The following is an 18,923-nucleotide window of genomic DNA, read 5'->3' on the forward strand; positions in this document are numbered from 1 at the left end:
GAAAATTTGAGTTTAATTACCATGTATTGGAACCATTTTATTAACACATCTCCCAGTACTGAAACAATTCAAAGTAACACAGTGGGGCGTCAAACGTGAACCTCCAGCTCTACAAGCACATGCACTGTCGTCTAGGCGACGGCCATGAATACAGCTAGCGACTCTCATATCGATCGGTTACCTGAGTCTCGTAATGCATCTAAATATAGACAGGGGCACAGTTATGAAACAAACAACAAAAATAAGGTCAGAGAGGTTCATCTTTATGAAATGAAAATGTACATATGAATAAAAACATTTGGGAATTTTATGTGGAATTATTTTTGCGCGCTACATGTATCAGTTAGTGCATTACAAGAAGTCCTTTCATAACCTCATAAACGTGCGCACCCCCACAAAAATGGACCGAACTGACAACAATTGTTTCTGCAAATACTGACTATAAATTACGAAAACATTAAATTGAATACTATGGAAGGATTCAAAATTAATTTCTTTACAACTTTGCTTCAATAATGCATTAGAAATTTTCATTCCTTTTTAAGTTATTGACAAGAAACTTTGGACGCCTCTAACTCCCTAATTATAGGGGCCAGCCCCTTTTTCGGTATACCGAATGAAAGGTCTGGGTAAGACCAAGAACTTTTAAAATACATGTTATAACAAATTTTCATCAGGTAGAAAACTAACACGGAAAATACGCGAATTTTTTTGAATTTTTTTCTTACCTTTGTTTCAACATCTATACCACCCCTTTTATTTGCATTTAAATAATAAATGAAATATATCTCGCACGAATTCAATGTATCAGCTTCCAAATCAGCCCATCTTTGAGACTCTGCCAGTCATCGTTATAGCTAAACCCCCCTATACAAAAGTAGTCTTAAAATTTTACTAAAAGGGGAATAACTCAAAACCGGATATGGATTTTCCTCAACTAAAGTATGCAACGACAACATCACGCGGCATGTTATCAGTCCTGAAAATTTCAAAACAATCGGTGAACAAACGAGCGAGATATTAAGGATCAAAGTTGGCGTCTAGAAGAAAAAAAAAAGTAATAAGAAATTTGAAAATTTTTCAGAATAATAGTAAGGTTTTCCGCTGAGAGTGGAAAACCTTAATAAGGTCGAAGAGGTTTATCTATATGAAATGAAAATGTACATATGTATAAAAACATTTGGAAATTTTATGTGGAATTATTTTTGCGCGCTACATGTATCAGTTAGTGCATTACAAGAAGCCCTTTCATAACCTCATAAACGTGCGCACCCCCACAAAAAATGGACCGAACTGACAACAATTGTTTCTGCAAATACTGACTATAAATTACGAAAACATTAAATTGAATACTATAGAAGGATTCAAAATTAATTTCTTTACAACTTTGCTTCAATAATGCATTAGAAATGTTTATTCCTTTTTAAGTTATTGACAAGAAACTTTGGACGCCTCTAACTCCCTAATTATAAGGGCCAACCCCTTTTTCGGTATACCGAATGAAAGGTCTGGGCAAGACCAAGAACTTTTAAGATACATGTTATAATAAATTTTTATCAGGTAGAAAACTAACACGGAAAATACGCAAATTTTTTTGATTTTTTTTCTTACCTTTGTTTCAACATCTATACCACCCCTTTTAATTGCATTTAAATAATAAATAAAATATATCTCGCACAAATTCTATGTATTAGCTTCCAAACCAGCCCATCTTTGTGACTCTGCCAGTCATCGTTAAAGCTAAACCCCCAGGACAAAAGAAGTCGTTAAATTTTACTAAAAGGGGAATAACTCAAAACCGGATAGGGATTTTTCTCAACTCAAATATGCAACGACAACATCACGCGGCATGTTATCAGTCCTGAAAATTTCAAAACAATCGGTGAACAAACGAGCGAGATATTAAGGATCAAAGTTGGCGTCTAGAAGAAAAAAAAAATAATAAGAAATTTGAAAATTTTTCAGAATAATAGTAAGGTTTTCCGCTGAGAGCGGAAAACCTTAATAACATCACACAAAAAGCAATAATAGAAGTAAATAAAGAATGCATCAAAATGTCAAGTACATTAAAAACATTTTATTTGGATTGATATTAGAAACACATATCACAGTACAGCTAAGAGCGACTCTAAGCAGCTTGTAAATCATGTTTTGTATAATTATTACAACATTGCAAAAATGAAATATTATACAATATTTTTTTTACTTAAATGAATGTCCTGACCTTGACCACCACCATTTAAAAAATTTTAAGGAAGTAGTATTTTCAATATTTTTTTATCAGATCTACCTTAGATTTTCAAATACGGTTAAATGTATTTTGATTTAAGAATAACAAAGTAAAGGAAAATTCTTATATTTTAGCTTTGAATTTTTGTTTTTCCTATATCTTTATACAAAGCTCTTCATTTATAGGAGATTAGATTATTAGTCTAAAAATCAAGCCCTCCCAAGACAATATAAAATTCACAAGATATTATATACACTGTATGAATGTCTATTATACTCTTCCACATAGGGTTAATAACATCACATACGAAAGTTATGCACGAATCAATCTACTCTTCAGTTAATTTCATGGAACTGACTGACTGTTCACTGAACCCTGCACGGGTCGACCAGAATCCGACCCTCTGTAACAGAAACAGTATTAGACATAAAACGGTCCAATTAATAATCTATACTACTATATTAACAACTATATTAAAATAATAGACTCCAATTCTTGGGCTTAAATACCGATTAATTGGAAGAGTGCTGCCTTTTGTTTTATATATTCTAAACACCCCCCCCCCCCTACCGTACGTACTTTCCAATTTGTTTTTATTTTTCTCAATTAAGCCTCAATAATTAACAATCAGTGAATATTCCTCAAAAAATCCCGGATATCATCTGGATTTTTTGGATTTTACAATCTAGCGCTTGTGCAATACATTCAGTCTAATGGGGTCTTTAGTTTAAGTTTCCACAATATCATATTTGCATTAATAAGCTCAGAAACGGTAATACAAATACGTGTAAATTTTCATTGGAAATTTATTTGCTATATATTTTGTTCATATATATTTATGGTTTCTTATGAGAGAAATTATAAAAGTACAATTATACATATCTACTTAAGTACTTACTTTTGTCTTCGTGATGGCAAAAAAATATTTGATTTCATGCATAAAATATATTTCTTAGGAGAGTGAAAATATAATATATAGAATGTTTTATCTTTAAAATGATAAAAATATATTTGTCCTACGGACCCAGTTTTAAGATAGAATGCGTTCCGTATATTGTCTCTGTAGCAAAGAAAATACATGTACGTTGTTGAAGAAGTGTTGAATTTTTACATAATATGGATTAAATGTTTAGAGGAAAGGTATTTACAGTCATTCTCAAAATGGTTTATTATAATTAATTTGACTGTTATTTTCAATGCAACTTCATAAATTTTCTCCAAAATTGTTTCGGGGCGATTCTGCAATTTTCTGTTACATTACGGGAATATTGGAGGCCTCCATACTTTCCTAAGACACAGTTAGATTAGATCTATTCTAACTAAGGAAAGTGTAGTGAAATCAATAGCATTGCTTTGTTATGTAAATGTCAACAATACGGTATGTCGATGTATCTATTTCGTAAATGTCCGGTATGCAATGTCAACTCGTGCACGCACGGGTCAAAGTCTAGTTTATTCTTAAAAATCCGTCTCTGAATTAAGCAGTAAAAATGAGAAGCCAAATATGAACAATAGGCAGTGATTAATATTAAAGTATTAGCAACGCAGGTTGCATCTGTCGGGGAAAGGAACGTTGCAGGAACGTACCGGGCAAACACGACATTTGAAGCTACAGTCCACAAAGAGTACCTTGTGTTTACAGGGAAGGAGGCGTGTGTTGGCTGTGGAGTCTTTACATCGATATCTCACACAGGAGATGGGCAACTCTAACTCCTGCAGGGCTTAAGCCCCCGAAGTAGCCATGCTAGCCCCGGACCGACTATTTAAAGAAAAGTGAACATTACTATTGTTATAAACATGAAAATGAAAGAAGCTCTGTGTCTTTGTGAGTTAAAGAAGTCCCCAGCAATGGTTGTGTCAAAATAAATTTGGCAGATCTATCATAAATGGTTCTTGCTTGTTAGGAAGGCTCGATGGTCATGGCCTTTTTTAGACTGTATTGGTCTCCTCTAACAGAGAAAATCTACATGAAAATGTAGGAAAAAAAACAAGATTTGAATGATAAAATATATGGATTTTTTTCTTTATTATCTCCCTTTGGGAGAGGACGTGTTCCTTTATTTTAAGTAATTACAATTTTTTTTTACGTTAAACATGTAATGCATTGAACCAAGTTTGGTTAAAAATGGCTGAGTGGTTCTTGAGAAGAAGTCGAAAATATATAAAGTTTACAGACCTAAAGACAGAAAGATGGACGGACGCACGGACGCCGAACAAAAAATTATCAGAAAAGCTAACTGAGATCTTAGCTAAGATGAGCTAAAACATTATAAATATCAAATGATTAAAACTTTGAAGAAAATCTGAATATATTAAACATCTAAATATTTAAAACTTTTCTTAGTCTTTTATGTATATTGTTCTCATTGATATGTCTGACTGAAAAAAAAATAGTTTGTAAACTAAAATGTCAAATGCATGTTTTGGATAACTTATCGACGATTTATTAGATTAGATTGTTTATTATAGTTTTGTATATCGGTTCCGATGTCGTTGAAGTACAAAAATGTTAAGCATGAACATGAAAAAATAAGATACGGAAACCAGTGGTTGGCATTGTATCAAGGTTTGCCAGGGGGATCCGAGGCATATTTTCAATAATTTTACTACGTTAATTTACGATATTTAACGAGGTCGGGTCTAATTTGTTCTGCCCCAGATTTTTGAATGAAATTTTTTACATGAATTTCTACTGATATAACTATTATTTTAAGATAAAAAAAAATAAGACATTCACCACACCGTTTGTTTAAGGGGTCATCTCAAAGTTTGTTAATTTTTAACATAGGACCCTATGGGATTCTGCTTGAAATGTATCAATTTTGCACATTTTTTTTTTTACATTTTTTGTAAACTTCTGCCCAAGGTATTTTCTTTTTCTTTTCTACATATTAAAGTTATTGCTAAAAGGCATCAAATGATCTAATAAAAAAAAAAGGCCGTTTACCTCCTGGTTTGTTTCAGTGGTCTTATCAAAGGTTTTTTTTTGGCATGCCCAATTTCCCAGTTTGTCAGATAATGGCTATTTTTTATTTGACAAAGACGGAATTGGTGATTTTTAAAGTATTATAGTATTATTAAAACATTCAGACATATTTATTTATATAACATCACATATTAAGGGTGTTTAATATGAAATACATGGTTACTGTCTTGAAATATATGAATTAAGCTATATTTAGGCGGGTTAAAAAACGTGACAGAAGGCTAGGCTTGCTGAACCCTCTTCACGTTTTCGATCCGAGTCCAAATATAGCTTATTCTTTGAGACATTTATGTTTATTCCACAATATAATATCAATTTTACGCATCAAACGAGCTATTTTCAACAAATTTCGCTGAATATCTGCAGTTGTAACTATCACGCCATGGCGTCAACAAAGCAAAAAGATGACGTCACAATACAAATGAAACGCTGCGCAAAAGCGTGCGTACTCTTTCTGTACTCGGCGTCGCTAAATTTCACTGAGGGGGAGGGGGTCTAAATCACCTCTCTTAATCGACTCTTCCATAGATCCGCGCATAAAAGTATTCCGCTATGTATTTCGATTCGACAGCGTTAATAGTTCACACAATTAAAGATTGTTTAGGCTTAAACCACAAATGTTCTCTGTGTTTAAGTATGTTAAGAAATATGAAATATATACTCAGTAAAAATCTGACTGTATTTGTAAAGGCAAGTATTTGATAATACAATATGCATCATTTTACAATATAAATTGAAGCAATGAAAATCCCAAGGAAACAATGTAATTAAGCAAGAGGCCTACTTACAATATTTAAAATATTTACCCAAAAAATAACTTTTAAAATATTTGGAGAGGTAAAAACTATAAACCCCCAGCGGGATTCGAACTCATGACGTAGAAAACCCTCTAACCCACTGCGCTACGCTGTTAGGTGACAATAATTATAAAATAGTGTTGTGTTGTGCATGTACTATGCCTAAATAGTAGTCAGGGTTTGATACATAGTACATGAGCCGTAGGCGAGTGCACTATGCATCAAACCCTGACTACCCTGACTTGATGTCAGTCGTATATATGTACGTTATACTAGTATATATATATATATATAAATACCTCTATTTACATTTTCGTCTAATATAGCTTAGCGGTAACGCGTTGGGCTTTAGGCTGGAATGACTTTAGAGTTGTGCGTTCGAAACCCGCTTTTCGTTGAAAATATTTGCCGTGCTTCATTTTGGCATAGTATGCTAACGCTATATAAATCCTTTGTTTAGTATGCGAAAATAGATGAGTATTGAATATGTAGCGACAATCTGACAGGAGGCATAATAAATAATGGGAAAGAAACTACTTATATATTAACACTTGATTTTATTGTTAATGTTTATTTCGGTAAACAATACGTCTTAACATGGAGGTGCCCCATAGCACTTTAAAGCAAAATACGTTTAAATTGATATGGCCATATGACAATTTACATTGTGGTTTTTAAGAGAAATTGAAAAATTCATAGTTGTTAACGGAAGACAATCGCCAATAGGTTACCACTATGATTCAAGTGACCTGAAAAAAATACATATTCACTGTATAATAACATTTGTCACTGCCTCCAAACAAAATCCCCCAACCCTTGTCCCATGGGCAGCGAATTTTACAAGTGAAGAACAGGACATTATGTAAATGATAACGACTGTGATTGTACAGAAGAAAATATTTTTAAAATTCAAAACATTTTCATTATGAGCTCATATTGACCCTACCCAAAGTCACAATTTTGGTAAAGGGCTTCATGGACATCAGGACCATGCATGTTGTTTTTTTCCAACATGTGTGAAAGTAGAGAAGACTATTTTCAAAGATTTAATACAAGTTCACTATATGGTTATATTGGGACCGCCCAGAAGTCACGGATTTCAGAATTTCAGTAGAGGTCTTCATGAACATCAGATTCATGAATTTAATTATCTCCAGCTATGCGGAAGTTGAGAATAAGATTTCATAAGATTTTTGAATACATTTGTACTATACGGCTAATTTGGCCTCGACCTAGGGCCTGAACCTCTGAGTGACTCTGGCGACTTGAAAGACTTTATTATGCCTTGAGGTACTGTACATACTTACTGTGAATTGAAGATTTCGTACCAGGGGTGACTGTACAATATCGACGGGAGACTATCTAGACTATCGGCTGGTATTCTTTTATCTTCTAAATTCTAAATGTAAATTACAATCATATTTTAATAATAACTTAAAATTCTCTATATGGTCAGATAATTATTATTATTTTTTAACCTATTCATATAACACTACGCACATACATGTAGATGTAAAACCTCAAACAGTTCTGTATGAGAAAATATCAGTTTCGAGACCCGTTAGGGGCAAGAACTGTCTGATTTTTTTTTTCATACAGAACTTTTTGAAGCATATATCGTACTTAAGATCAATTCTATGTAAGAATCAATAATTTATAAAAGGGTCTGGCCACACATAGTCACCAATTTTCCTTATATTTCATACATGGACACACCTAGGTGTAAAACGCAAAAAACAACTAAAAGTTGGTTGCTGGGGGTAACCGTTGCCATGGTAATCGAGGCTAAAGATGGGAAAATAGCAAAACTTACCTACTTTGAAGCCATATTAAAAGGTTTTGCCCACAAATGTAAACTATCAAAGACATATAACAGCTTTTGTCCTATTTTCAATTATTTAATTATATAAGAAAATTGATGGAGAAACCAACACTTTTAAAATGTTACCATGGAAACCGTTACAAATTTTTGAGATCAGTTTTCTGCGGTTTTTTAATAAGCCCAAATGGTAAACTGTTAAATTTTTACATCCATATTAATGTCGATGCAATATATATTTTACATTGAAATTTGACATCCGTTGCCATGGCAACAAGGCAAAAAAAAATAAGAAAAACTGAGAAATTGAAGATTATTTTGATATGCTTTCATTCCTGATTTTAGAATTTATTTGCAATTGTTTTAGTTGGAACTTGTAAAATTATATCTAAATTTTCATTATACACCACAAAAACCTTTGTTATGCAACAGAGAAGTGTTGTTACTATGGAAAATTAAGTTGCGTAAAAAATGACACAGAAATTCTTACTTTTTGAAAAGTCCATAGCAACGGCAGTTATTTTTAGAAAATTTCAGATTTTTTTCAAGTGTCATTATAGGTAAGGATGTGCTTTATTTTTTTGACACCATTTGATTTAATAAATATTTTTTCATTATGAGAGAAAAAATATCCATTTAAAATGCCTAAAAATATTATAATTTTCCTTATTTTTTAGCTTGTTACCATAGCAACGGTTCTCAATTTTCATATTTAAATTTTTAATTGCACAATCATAATAGTGTTGACCAAAAAATCCAAGATTTGCACTTTTTATTCAAATTAGATGAAGAAAACAGATTTTAGAATTTCTGTTTAGTAACCATGGAAACGCTCTTAAAATATGCGTTTCTCAATGAATTTTGTTCTTTCTTTTGAAAAATGACAACTATTTTTAATAATATATTCTACCCTGGAAACCTCAAGTTCTGCACATTATTCACAATACAATGTATGTTCTCAAATAAGTATTAAAATGCCATTTTTACATCTTTATCCTCGGTTACCATGGCAACGGGACCACATAGCAATAAACAAATGGTGTTTGGCTTTTTTACTCACCAAAGTCTATCAAATTGTCAAGTATGAAGAAAATCCGTGACTATGCGTGGCCACCGAATTTTGATTCTTACATAAAATTGATCTTAATACCCTGTCATTGAATTAGAATTGCTTGTTTAACCTGAGACAGCCCGACTTTGAAGGAAAACTTCATGCACAGATAGATAAACTTGTTTCGAAGGAAACATAACAGTGAAGGTGCAACAATGGAGTTTCCAACGAGACCCCAAACAACACATACTACATTTAAAGTTAGTCTGTTGTCTACGATAGCCATGAAAATAGAGATTGTACTGAGACTGTGGATTCTTAAAAAATCATAAAAAGGTCCCAATCTGCTATCAACTGCATATAATTTTGTAGTATCTGGTTCTACAATCAAGCAAAAGCATTTCGCATTGATTGGAAAATACCTGTTCGATACCTTGTTTGTGAAAAAAAATTGTATCTTGTTAATTCTTGGACGACAGATTCATTTTCTATAGTTTCCTTATTCATTTTTTTTTCAAATTGTAATTAAACCAAAATGGAAACAATATTAAAAGTTTTAAGAAACGTGGTAATTTGGAAGTAAAGTATATTAAAAAGATATTTCTTGTGCATTTAAAAAAAGATATAAAACACATTTCATTGAAATTTATAATTCTGCTTTCGCGTAACGAATATATTTTATGAATATTTATACAAGTGATATGCTTTTGTTGTATAATTCTTAATAAAAATTTCAAACATCCTGTAAAAGGGATATTTGAAAAATGAATAACATTCTCGCAAATGAAACCTGTCTGTGTCAAAAAGATATAATGAATTTTGCTGATTCTCATTAACTTTTTTAATTGATCAAAATACATTAATTTTTTAACTGAACAGAAAATAATAACAGGTATATAACTTTGATTACTTTTATGGATAACGGAATGCAATGGGGAACATCCTTGATATTGTGAAAAATGTGATCGAACAGGGGGAAATGCAAGCTTAGAATTTATGCGGAAAACACACATATCAAGTTTAAAAGTATCAAACACCCAAGAACCAGGCGTGTCGAACAAATTAGAATTAAAGAATGTTCCTGTATGTACCACATTGCACAAATGCATTATCATGAAATATTTACTATCGAGTGTAGTGCAAAAAGTGAAGTGTAATAACTCGTGGTCGATATCAACTTTACCATAATTAATTTGTAAATTACGTGATCAGAGTGCAGATTATCAGGAAATATCAGAATTAAGACTTGGCCATTCCCCCTGCATTTTAATAGTTTAATATTTTAAAATGGAACCGGAGTATGTGTGTGTAGGATTGATCATTTTATTTATGAGATTTATTTACGGTAAATGCGTACATATGTATACTTTAACATTCTCTACTTTTTTTCTTTGACTAGTGTTGTCCAGAATGTCCAGGTGGTTATCATGGTTTAAATTGTTCAGAACCCTGCAGAAGTCCTAACTATGGAATTTTATATCAACATAATTGCAATTGCATAGATGAATTGTGTAACCACATTACAGGGTGTTTTTAGCAGGCTGAAGGTACAACATTTTCATTCTCTGAAAATTTACTTTTTTCCAACTACTCGTATTCATATGCGTATTAATTTAATTTAGAAATATGCAATCTTAAATACTAGTGTTACTTAAATGTATTACATGTAACAAAGCTTCTGATAATATTGTTATTTGTTTAAAGTATACATTCGAAAAAGAATTGACAGGATCTGTTTATTTTTTCATAAACAGAAGAAACAATTTCATTATCGAATAGTTCAGATATTTTCCCAACATTTAAGCTTTTACAAATATTAAGGCTCTTTTCCCTGTTTTGTGTTTTAAAAGAATGCTTAGATGGATACTACGAAAAGGACTGTGTTTCTCCGTGTAGATACCCGAACTATGGATACAGATGTCAATTTATATGCAACTGTATAATAACAAATTGTAATCACATTAAAGGATGCAAAACAGGTAATGTTAACGATCAAAATTATATATATGTATACATGTATATATGCATAATATCCGTAGAGAGAGAGAGAGAGAGAGAGAGAGAGAGAGGAGAGAGAGAGAGAGGAGAGAGAGAGAGAGAGCAACATTATTCAAAATGGATGCGCCTTCAGCTTATGCAGAGCTATTAAGGATTAAATACGAATAATAATAGTAAGCCTCAACAGTGTTTTGGTGGCAGGGGACAGTTTTTTTATACAGTTCATTGTAGCCAAGGGATGCATGTCTTCCAAACTTTGTAACTAGAATTTCCTCAGGTCCCATTTAGCACAAATACCTTTAATTCACTCTTTATAAGACCAATCACCAATTTCTAAATAAAATTACTAGTCAAAACCTGTAAAATTCTCTACATACTGGTTTTTATGAGATTTTGACATGACCCTTTCATATTTTGCTAATATTTCATGATTTTTCAGCTTTTTCGACCTCCCACAGCTAATTCCCTGCAGAGGGTTGACCTTCCATACCGCGTGCATGTTGCACTATCACATGTCAGAAACTTACCGGTGTATAGTTTACAATGTCCCATCCACCTACTTTTCGTGTTATTTTACCTCCCGTCTGTAACTTGCTATTTCACTGTGTAAAGTCAACACAACAGTCATAGCCGCAGGTTTCACATTTTACTTCTGATTCTCATGTACGTAACATATAGGGCCTACATATTGCATATCAATTTCAACAAGAGACACCCCTCTAACTAATGATAATCATTAAAAATCATTTCATGAATTTTAGCAACACTCATAAGCCTTCAAGTACAGCAACTAATATTGACAGGCACTTTATCCGAAACTGTCCCGTGTTAACTTTGTTAATAACTCTATTTGCTGGGACCTTTCCAATAGGCGTCGAAACGGGGGGCCTACAATTTTTTGGCAAAAGTTAGACCTAACCATGAGGCACATATATCATCGGGGGGGGGGGGGGGGGAGGGGGAGAAAGGGGGCCCCCATTTTTTCTTGCAGCAAACAAAATTGTTCCTAAATTTACAGTATCAGGAAGCTGTCCCCGCCACGGATTAGAAATATTATGATTTTTGGAAGATTTGTCTTAGTAGGTAAGATTTTTTTTGAAGTTATAGGTATACCCCCAACCCCCAACCCCCTCTCACGGATTAGGATTTTCATGATTTTGGGAATTATCCTTTTTTTAAAAATATTTATTTCATTTTTGCTTGTCGAGATTTCTGATGATAAGTCTAGCTCCCCCCCCCCCCACTTTCAATTTGCTGCTGACGCCACTGCTTTCCAGGGATGAACGACAACCCGTGCGGTAAAAAATTCATAAAATCAGCAAAACGAGATTTTTTAAATGGCTTTTCCGCATTTGTCGCATAAAAATGGATTGGTATATCCATTATATAACTTTTATAAATTCTGTGTCAAACTTTTTAGAAATCATGAATACAAATAGAAATGCTTTTCGTCTCTCAATCTGGGAAGACATTCGGAAAATTAGAGGCCTGTCATTATGTGCATACTTAATTATCAATTTCAAAAGCTGTATTTCATTTTTAAAAGCTTTTTAACATACTGAAACAGTATTTTCAAGAGGTATGAACTGCGATCTATGCATTTGTCAAAATTTCTGTTTTGTCTCAGCGCATACTGTAACACGATACTTTCGTTATAACTGCATTTTTTGAAAGACGGAAAACTTAAGCGCTATTTAATAAATTATAAAACATAAAAGACAACACAGACTTATATACTTAAAATATTTTCATTGTTTATATACACGTATAATTCAAAATTAGAAGAGCATGCACACGATATTTTTCCCTCAAAGTTTACTTTCCCAATGTAAAAATTTACAATGCCTATTATGATACATGTAACTGTTTTCTTAAGTCAGTTATCAAATTGTAATTGAGATAAAGAGTTTGACAATGTTTGTTATATTTTGTTTACATACATGTATAAAGTTGCTGAATGGAAAATATATTATCCATAACAAAATAACAAGTGGCAACATTAGAAGCTAATTATGTTCATAATTATCTTGCAAATAAAATAATGTAAGGATAACAAATAAATCTTTTATAAGAATGTACAACCTATGATTAAGTTCAAGTTAAGTTTATTAACTAAAACCAAATAATCTGGTATATAAGCAATATATATACAAAACTAACACAACTACAAATCATTAGATGTTTACATACATAGTCATTCAGCAGAAAGTAAATATTGACGTAAAACAGAAATGTAAAGAAAACATGGCACGATATCTACATAACAAAAAAATTTGAGTCCTTTATTTAGGTTAGTACTTGACAAATGTCCTTAACCTTTGTTATGAATTTTAAACTTTTAAAATGGCGAAAAACATATTTCAACAAAAATCATAACCGTTTGAGGGATATCTATAAAAAATGTTATATATTATTAATATCCTGTAAGATAGTAAAGTGACGTTTTACGATGAAGAAGTTCAATGAATGCTGGACAACTCGCCCCAAGACATCTCACCCCCAAGACAACTCGGCATCAGCTCAAGACAACTCGCCCCCAAATTTTAACAACTCGCCCTCAATGAAAAAGATATATTTTATACATATTTAATCGACATTAGTGTTAATTTTTCAATGATTTTCGAAAATATTAATAGGAAGCCAAATATTAGAATCTAAACTCAATTTATTTGTTAAATACATAGAAAGATTCAGAGATTGCATACATTAATAAGTCGTCACTTTGAAGAATCAAAATTAAAAGTGTACATGTCAACTCTTATTTTTACAGCTTGGGTTTCATCATAATTTTTACTAATTATCATTATCACATGAATAATATATCGCGACTGTTTGATCGCTGATTTTTTACTTACGTTTGTCATAGTTAAGTTATTTTAAAACTTAAAACAATGTGCTCAATTTAAATTGGTCCGGTTTCTATAATCATAGTTTTTTAAAGTACATTTACATGTATTTGACCGAGTTTATATCCGGAAAGAGAATTTATTACTAATGAAAAACATATTTTTAATCACAATGCATACAACCTTTGCTGATTATAGATGCATTTGAATAAAACTGTTCAAGTAACACTGTGATTGAAAGTTTTGATAGTCTATTAAATTTCAAATTAAAATATATCAAAAATTGAAATAAAACCTGAAGATTATAAATTGCGTTGTGGTATATGAGGGAAAAAATAAAAAATTTTGTTATATATTTTGTTGTAATACAAACAAAAATACTGGGAGCAAGTTATTTTTATGTTTGGGGCGAACTGTCTTGAGTTGTGGCGAGTTGTACTAAATTTGGGGCGAGTTGTCTTCGGTTTTACTGGGGGCAACTTGTCTTAGAGGCGAGTTGTCCTGATTCAAGTTCAATATATGCTGGAAAAGACAACGATTTAAAAACTTTTGTTCTTGTAAGTTACATTATCAATGTATTTAAAATGTGTGTAAATCAACAAATTTTCATTAACCTTCGAATATAACATATTACAATTTACTATGAATACTTTAATAGAACAAATTTGCATCTGTAAAAATAAATGCAGAGTAGAAAAAATAATATTACAGATGTAACATTCATGTTCTGAGCACAAGCAGTACTATTAAAAATCTCTGCACACTATTACAACTTTTTTAGTTTAATATGAATTGCTCATAAAAACTACTTAGAAACACTTTCGGAAAAGGGTGTTATAGGCTGGGTAACTTGGTAACCTATAAAAGTCTTCGCAAAAAATAAAGATCGCCGTTTGAACACAGTAAAAATAAAATATTGATTTTGAGGACATAAACACTTAATTATGACTTATTGACAAGTAAAAAAAATAAACATCGCCAAAAAAGTATAAAATGCGTATCTAATGTATAGAAAATATCTTCAGTGTCGTATTATTCCATAAAATATCTTTAAAAAGCTCTTTTTATTACCAACTGGTGGAATTAGTTAAACAAATTGCTGTAAAATGCTTTAAAAAATAACTTCGAGATTCAAGCATTAACTTTAGTAAGAAAATACATGAAAAATTCATCGGCATATCTTTTTCGGGAAACTATTTTCATGTATTTTGAAGTTTGAGATTCCGAAAATTGGTTTAATTTCTCTCCTTTTTTTAATATTAACGATCGTATAATGAACCAGTTTTAAATTAACAAAGTGCATATAATTTTATTACATTTCATTTTTTATCCTCTTTGCACATTTTGAGAATTTAATATTATGGTGCTTTTATGACCCTTTATTATCACGAGTAAAGCAATTTGAACATATTTGAATTCAAGAACAAAAATCAAAATGTTTTCAGTGTTTACATATCATGTGCTTTTCGAGGATTTAATTGTTTTTGACACTCCGGTTTAATTGAGATGGTTATTCTTGAGAGGAGGGTTGTTTTTTTATAGAGTGGTAACTGTTTACTTAATCTATATTGATAGATTGAAATTTAATCTTTATCAAAGTAATAGTTGTCAAAAAGAATTAAGAACTTTGTAATAACAAATTGATTATCTGTAACACGTTGGAACTTTGATACATGTATTACTTTTACGACAATCATTTACGTACATGTCAGGATTAAGCATCTTGAAAACTGATGCAAAAAATGCATTTTAAGCACCGACGTTATAAATTGGCACCGAGTTCTAGAAAAACACTAAATACTGTCATAGTACTGTCTTGTCCTCTTGCTTTTCGCGACTTTAGATATTAATTCACCGTATTTTCAAGTAACGGCGCCTCACCACGCATGGGTTTACCTATCCCTCGGACTCGATTCCACATATCCTGACGCACTGCTGTGTCTCGGAAGCAGAAAAGGATACAGTTAGCAAACGCCTGTGCGCTGTCTCCAAAGCTTTGGATATGAAGAAGAATCATATCGAAGGTATCCGGAGTGTTGTTGGTATCTTCGACGATGGCGTACAAAAAGCGGATAGTTCCTGCTGCGCGGAGAATAATGATGACGAAGAAGATCAGAATATACAACTCGTCCTCTTCCCTCAGGTAATGGTGGCTTCTGTCTCTGAAGCGCAAACGCTATGAGGGAAATTTTAGTTTAGTTATTTATCATTAAATATAAAAGAGTAAAATCTATATTAATAATGTTTGATAAGCTATTCATCATTAATTAAATATATTTCAACTTTGTATCATCAATACAGTTTAATTCAAATACGTCATAAGCACTCAAAACGCGGGTTTTTTCGGTTTCTGTATCAGATAATTCAAACTCATTTTTTCCGATAAAAGCTCACATTTTACTTATTATGATCTTTTTTATCTGTTCAAATATTATGCTAAAATTTATTAAAGAGAAATTAGCATACAGAACATTTTATAGAACATTATAAATTTAATTTTTTGGCTTGACATACTTTTATCACTAAAATGTGTATTTTTTAAAAATTCAAATCAAAGAGCTTTAAAAAAGTACCTTTTTCCACATGTAGATTTTCATTATTATGTAAAATGTCATGGTAAGAAAATAGGTAAGGATTTCCCAGCCTTTTCCGGTCAATGTCATCCATAGAAAAACTTTGGGTTGGTGTAGACACCCTTTAATCCAGCACCATGGACCGGTGTTAGTGAAGAAATCTTCTCCAAGAACGTCGTATGAAAGAGCTAGGAATGTTATACCCACTGCAGACAGAGCAACAACATTAGAGATCATCATTGCAATCTAAAATCACATGTGTGTTATATAGCCTTATTATAAAATAGTCATTTTCATGCGCGAACAAAAAGGGGTTGGTGATCCCGACCCCAACCTCTCATGGAAAATATAAACTTATTAAATTACTTTAACTTATCTAAATACTGAAAGTAGGCACCCTTTTCCCGACAAAAAAATTATTCCATGCGCCATTTTCGAGATCCGTGTCTACTTGTTTATACCAAGAAACAAACCTTAAGCCTAAACTGTTTTTAACTTAAATTCCCGTTCCCCCACTCAATAAAACAAACTTACGTGGTACTCCCCACGATACACAATGGTAGATCACCCTGTTACGGAGATTGGACCACTCTCGCTGGGTGATTAGGGTCATCATAATGTGTACCATGATGATAGACGTCCAGAAAAAAGAAGACAAGGATGAAAACGTCGTAACGAAGCTTTGTACCTCGCACACTGCATTTGTCGTAATACAAGTATTTTGCATTTGATGACGACTTGTAAGATATTCTGTCTCATTTCTGAGGGCGTAGCGCGATGCTCCAATAAGGTTTCCAACCGCAGTCATTAAGTCCGCAATAGTCAAGTACACCAGAAGCCGCCTCGTTTGGTTTTTAGCCACTGTGACTAGACAATACGTAATGAAAATAACCACTGCACCAATAATGGACAGTGAACTACTCACAAATGTACAAATAAGCACCGACTGTGGCAGCGAGACCCGGTCGGAGACAGTAATGTTCACCGAGCTAGAATTATTGGAAGACATGTCTGTAAAAATGAAGTCAACTTTCGGTTTCGGTCAACACATTACATGTAACTACTTGTCGTTCTACGGAAGTCGGTTGGCGTCATGCGGCAAGTAGTAGATTTACCGTATGACGGATATTTCTACGTGATGCTAAATTTTATGAATTTTATAAATCTTCGAAATTTAAGCGCGTAGCAACAGCGCGCGTTAATTTTTAACATCGTATTAATGTATGAGAGTAAGGTTAATTGACCCTCGGCTTAGGCCAGCTTTAGAATTAGTGCTGTTGGTTGTAAAATACGAGTGCATAGTGTGCAACAGTGATGTTACCTAGACTTACAGGAATAAGTAGGGACATATTTTTTTTATCAAATAAAGGTAAATAATTCAAGGACGCGTTAACACGATGACTATTTTCTGAACATGGGATTTGTATGTAAACGCAATCAATGTGTTTATTAACAAACATTGCCATGGCCATGACTTCACCTCTGATGATTTAAATTTTTACGGACATATCCAACTCGTAAAAATATAATGCGTAAAAATTAAAAACCCCCGACCTTAACCAAAAGTCGTAAAATATCACAGTAGTAAATATTACCTGTTATATTGAAGCTTCAGTCCGTCTCAGTATTCTCGTACTGACGAAGTTATACCTCGTAGATCTTCCATCCTTTGTCACATGCCCTGCTGGGTTCAACAACTATCGTTGGGGCGATGTCACACACATCGGGTAGCTTCTACCACGTGTATGCTACTTCATTCTAGCAGGTTCCTTAAGCTTTCTAAGTGGGTGATTGGGCCAATTTTGTTCCAGTGTGTGTTGATAAGCTTGTATGTTTATTTTGTAAAACGTTTCTTTCCTTGACTATATCTTTTTATTCTTAAGAAATAAACGGTTTGTTTAATTCCTTGAAATAAAATATATAAAATAAGCTATCCTATTGTTACAATTTCTACTAGACTTAATAATAGAATTCGTTGCATTTGTCATCAACAGAATCCACTATAAAAAAAAACCAACCAAAAAAAACCATATTTTATAAATATAACTTTTCACATTTCTGCTTGGTTCAAACAAGATATAATTTTTTAAAAATAAATTTACGATAAATATAGTGCATGTATGTTTTTCCCATCAACTAAGTTGAAAATGAAAAAAATATTAAACTAAGAAAATAGTTGTTTTTCTTACTAAGAAAAAAATCCAATCGAAAATATAATTAATAATTTATTTTTAAAAAACGATAATTTTTGCAATGTTTAATCTTTAAATGTAAAAAAAAAAAATACAAAAGCAAGCATGCAAAGAAAATTTATCAAATTTCTAAGAAAAGTTAAAAAAGGCTAAATATTTCAAATCTTAAAACAGACAACCTTACACACATTTTAAAATCACGCCTGTGTATTCTTACATTGCCTCTCTATTGTTCGATTATCAGAAAATCTTGATGTCTCACATTAGACGTTGTCCTTCATGCTGAACTGGAGACCAGTTATGTAACAGTGTTTATTTGAATATAAACATTTATTTTATTTTTTTTCTCTTATGAATATTGTATGTATATTATACTCGTAGATATATAACTAAATCAGTATGGGTTTTTGTCAACCTACTAAACTGTCAAA

The 18,923-nt window shown here is 32.3% G+C and overlaps 1 protein-coding gene across 1 annotated transcript; it reads right to left on the reverse strand.

The window, feature by feature from the left end:
• Positions 1 to 12,580: 12,580 nt before the first annotated feature.
• LOC128189034 (G-protein coupled receptor 157-like) lies at positions 12,581 to 17,397 on the reverse strand. The gene is made up of 3 exons (XM_052860441.1): positions 16,835 to 17,397; positions 16,301 to 16,506; positions 12,581 to 15,903 (listed from the first exon to the last, which is right to left on the reverse strand). Exons 1-3 carry the CDS (start codon positions 17,307 to 17,309, stop codon positions 15,574 to 15,576), a joined length of 1,011 nt encoding a protein of 336 aa, XP_052716401.1. The 5' UTR covers positions 17,310 to 17,397; the 3' UTR covers positions 12,581 to 15,573.
• Between the last annotated feature and the right edge of the window lie 1,526 nt (positions 17,398 to 18,923).

This window comes from Crassostrea angulata, chromosome 6 (genome assembly GCF_025612915.1).
Source record: "Crassostrea angulata isolate pt1a10 chromosome 6, ASM2561291v2, whole genome shotgun sequence".
NCBI classification, from domain to species: Eukaryota; Metazoa; Mollusca; class Bivalvia; order Ostreida; family Ostreidae; genus Magallana; species Magallana angulata.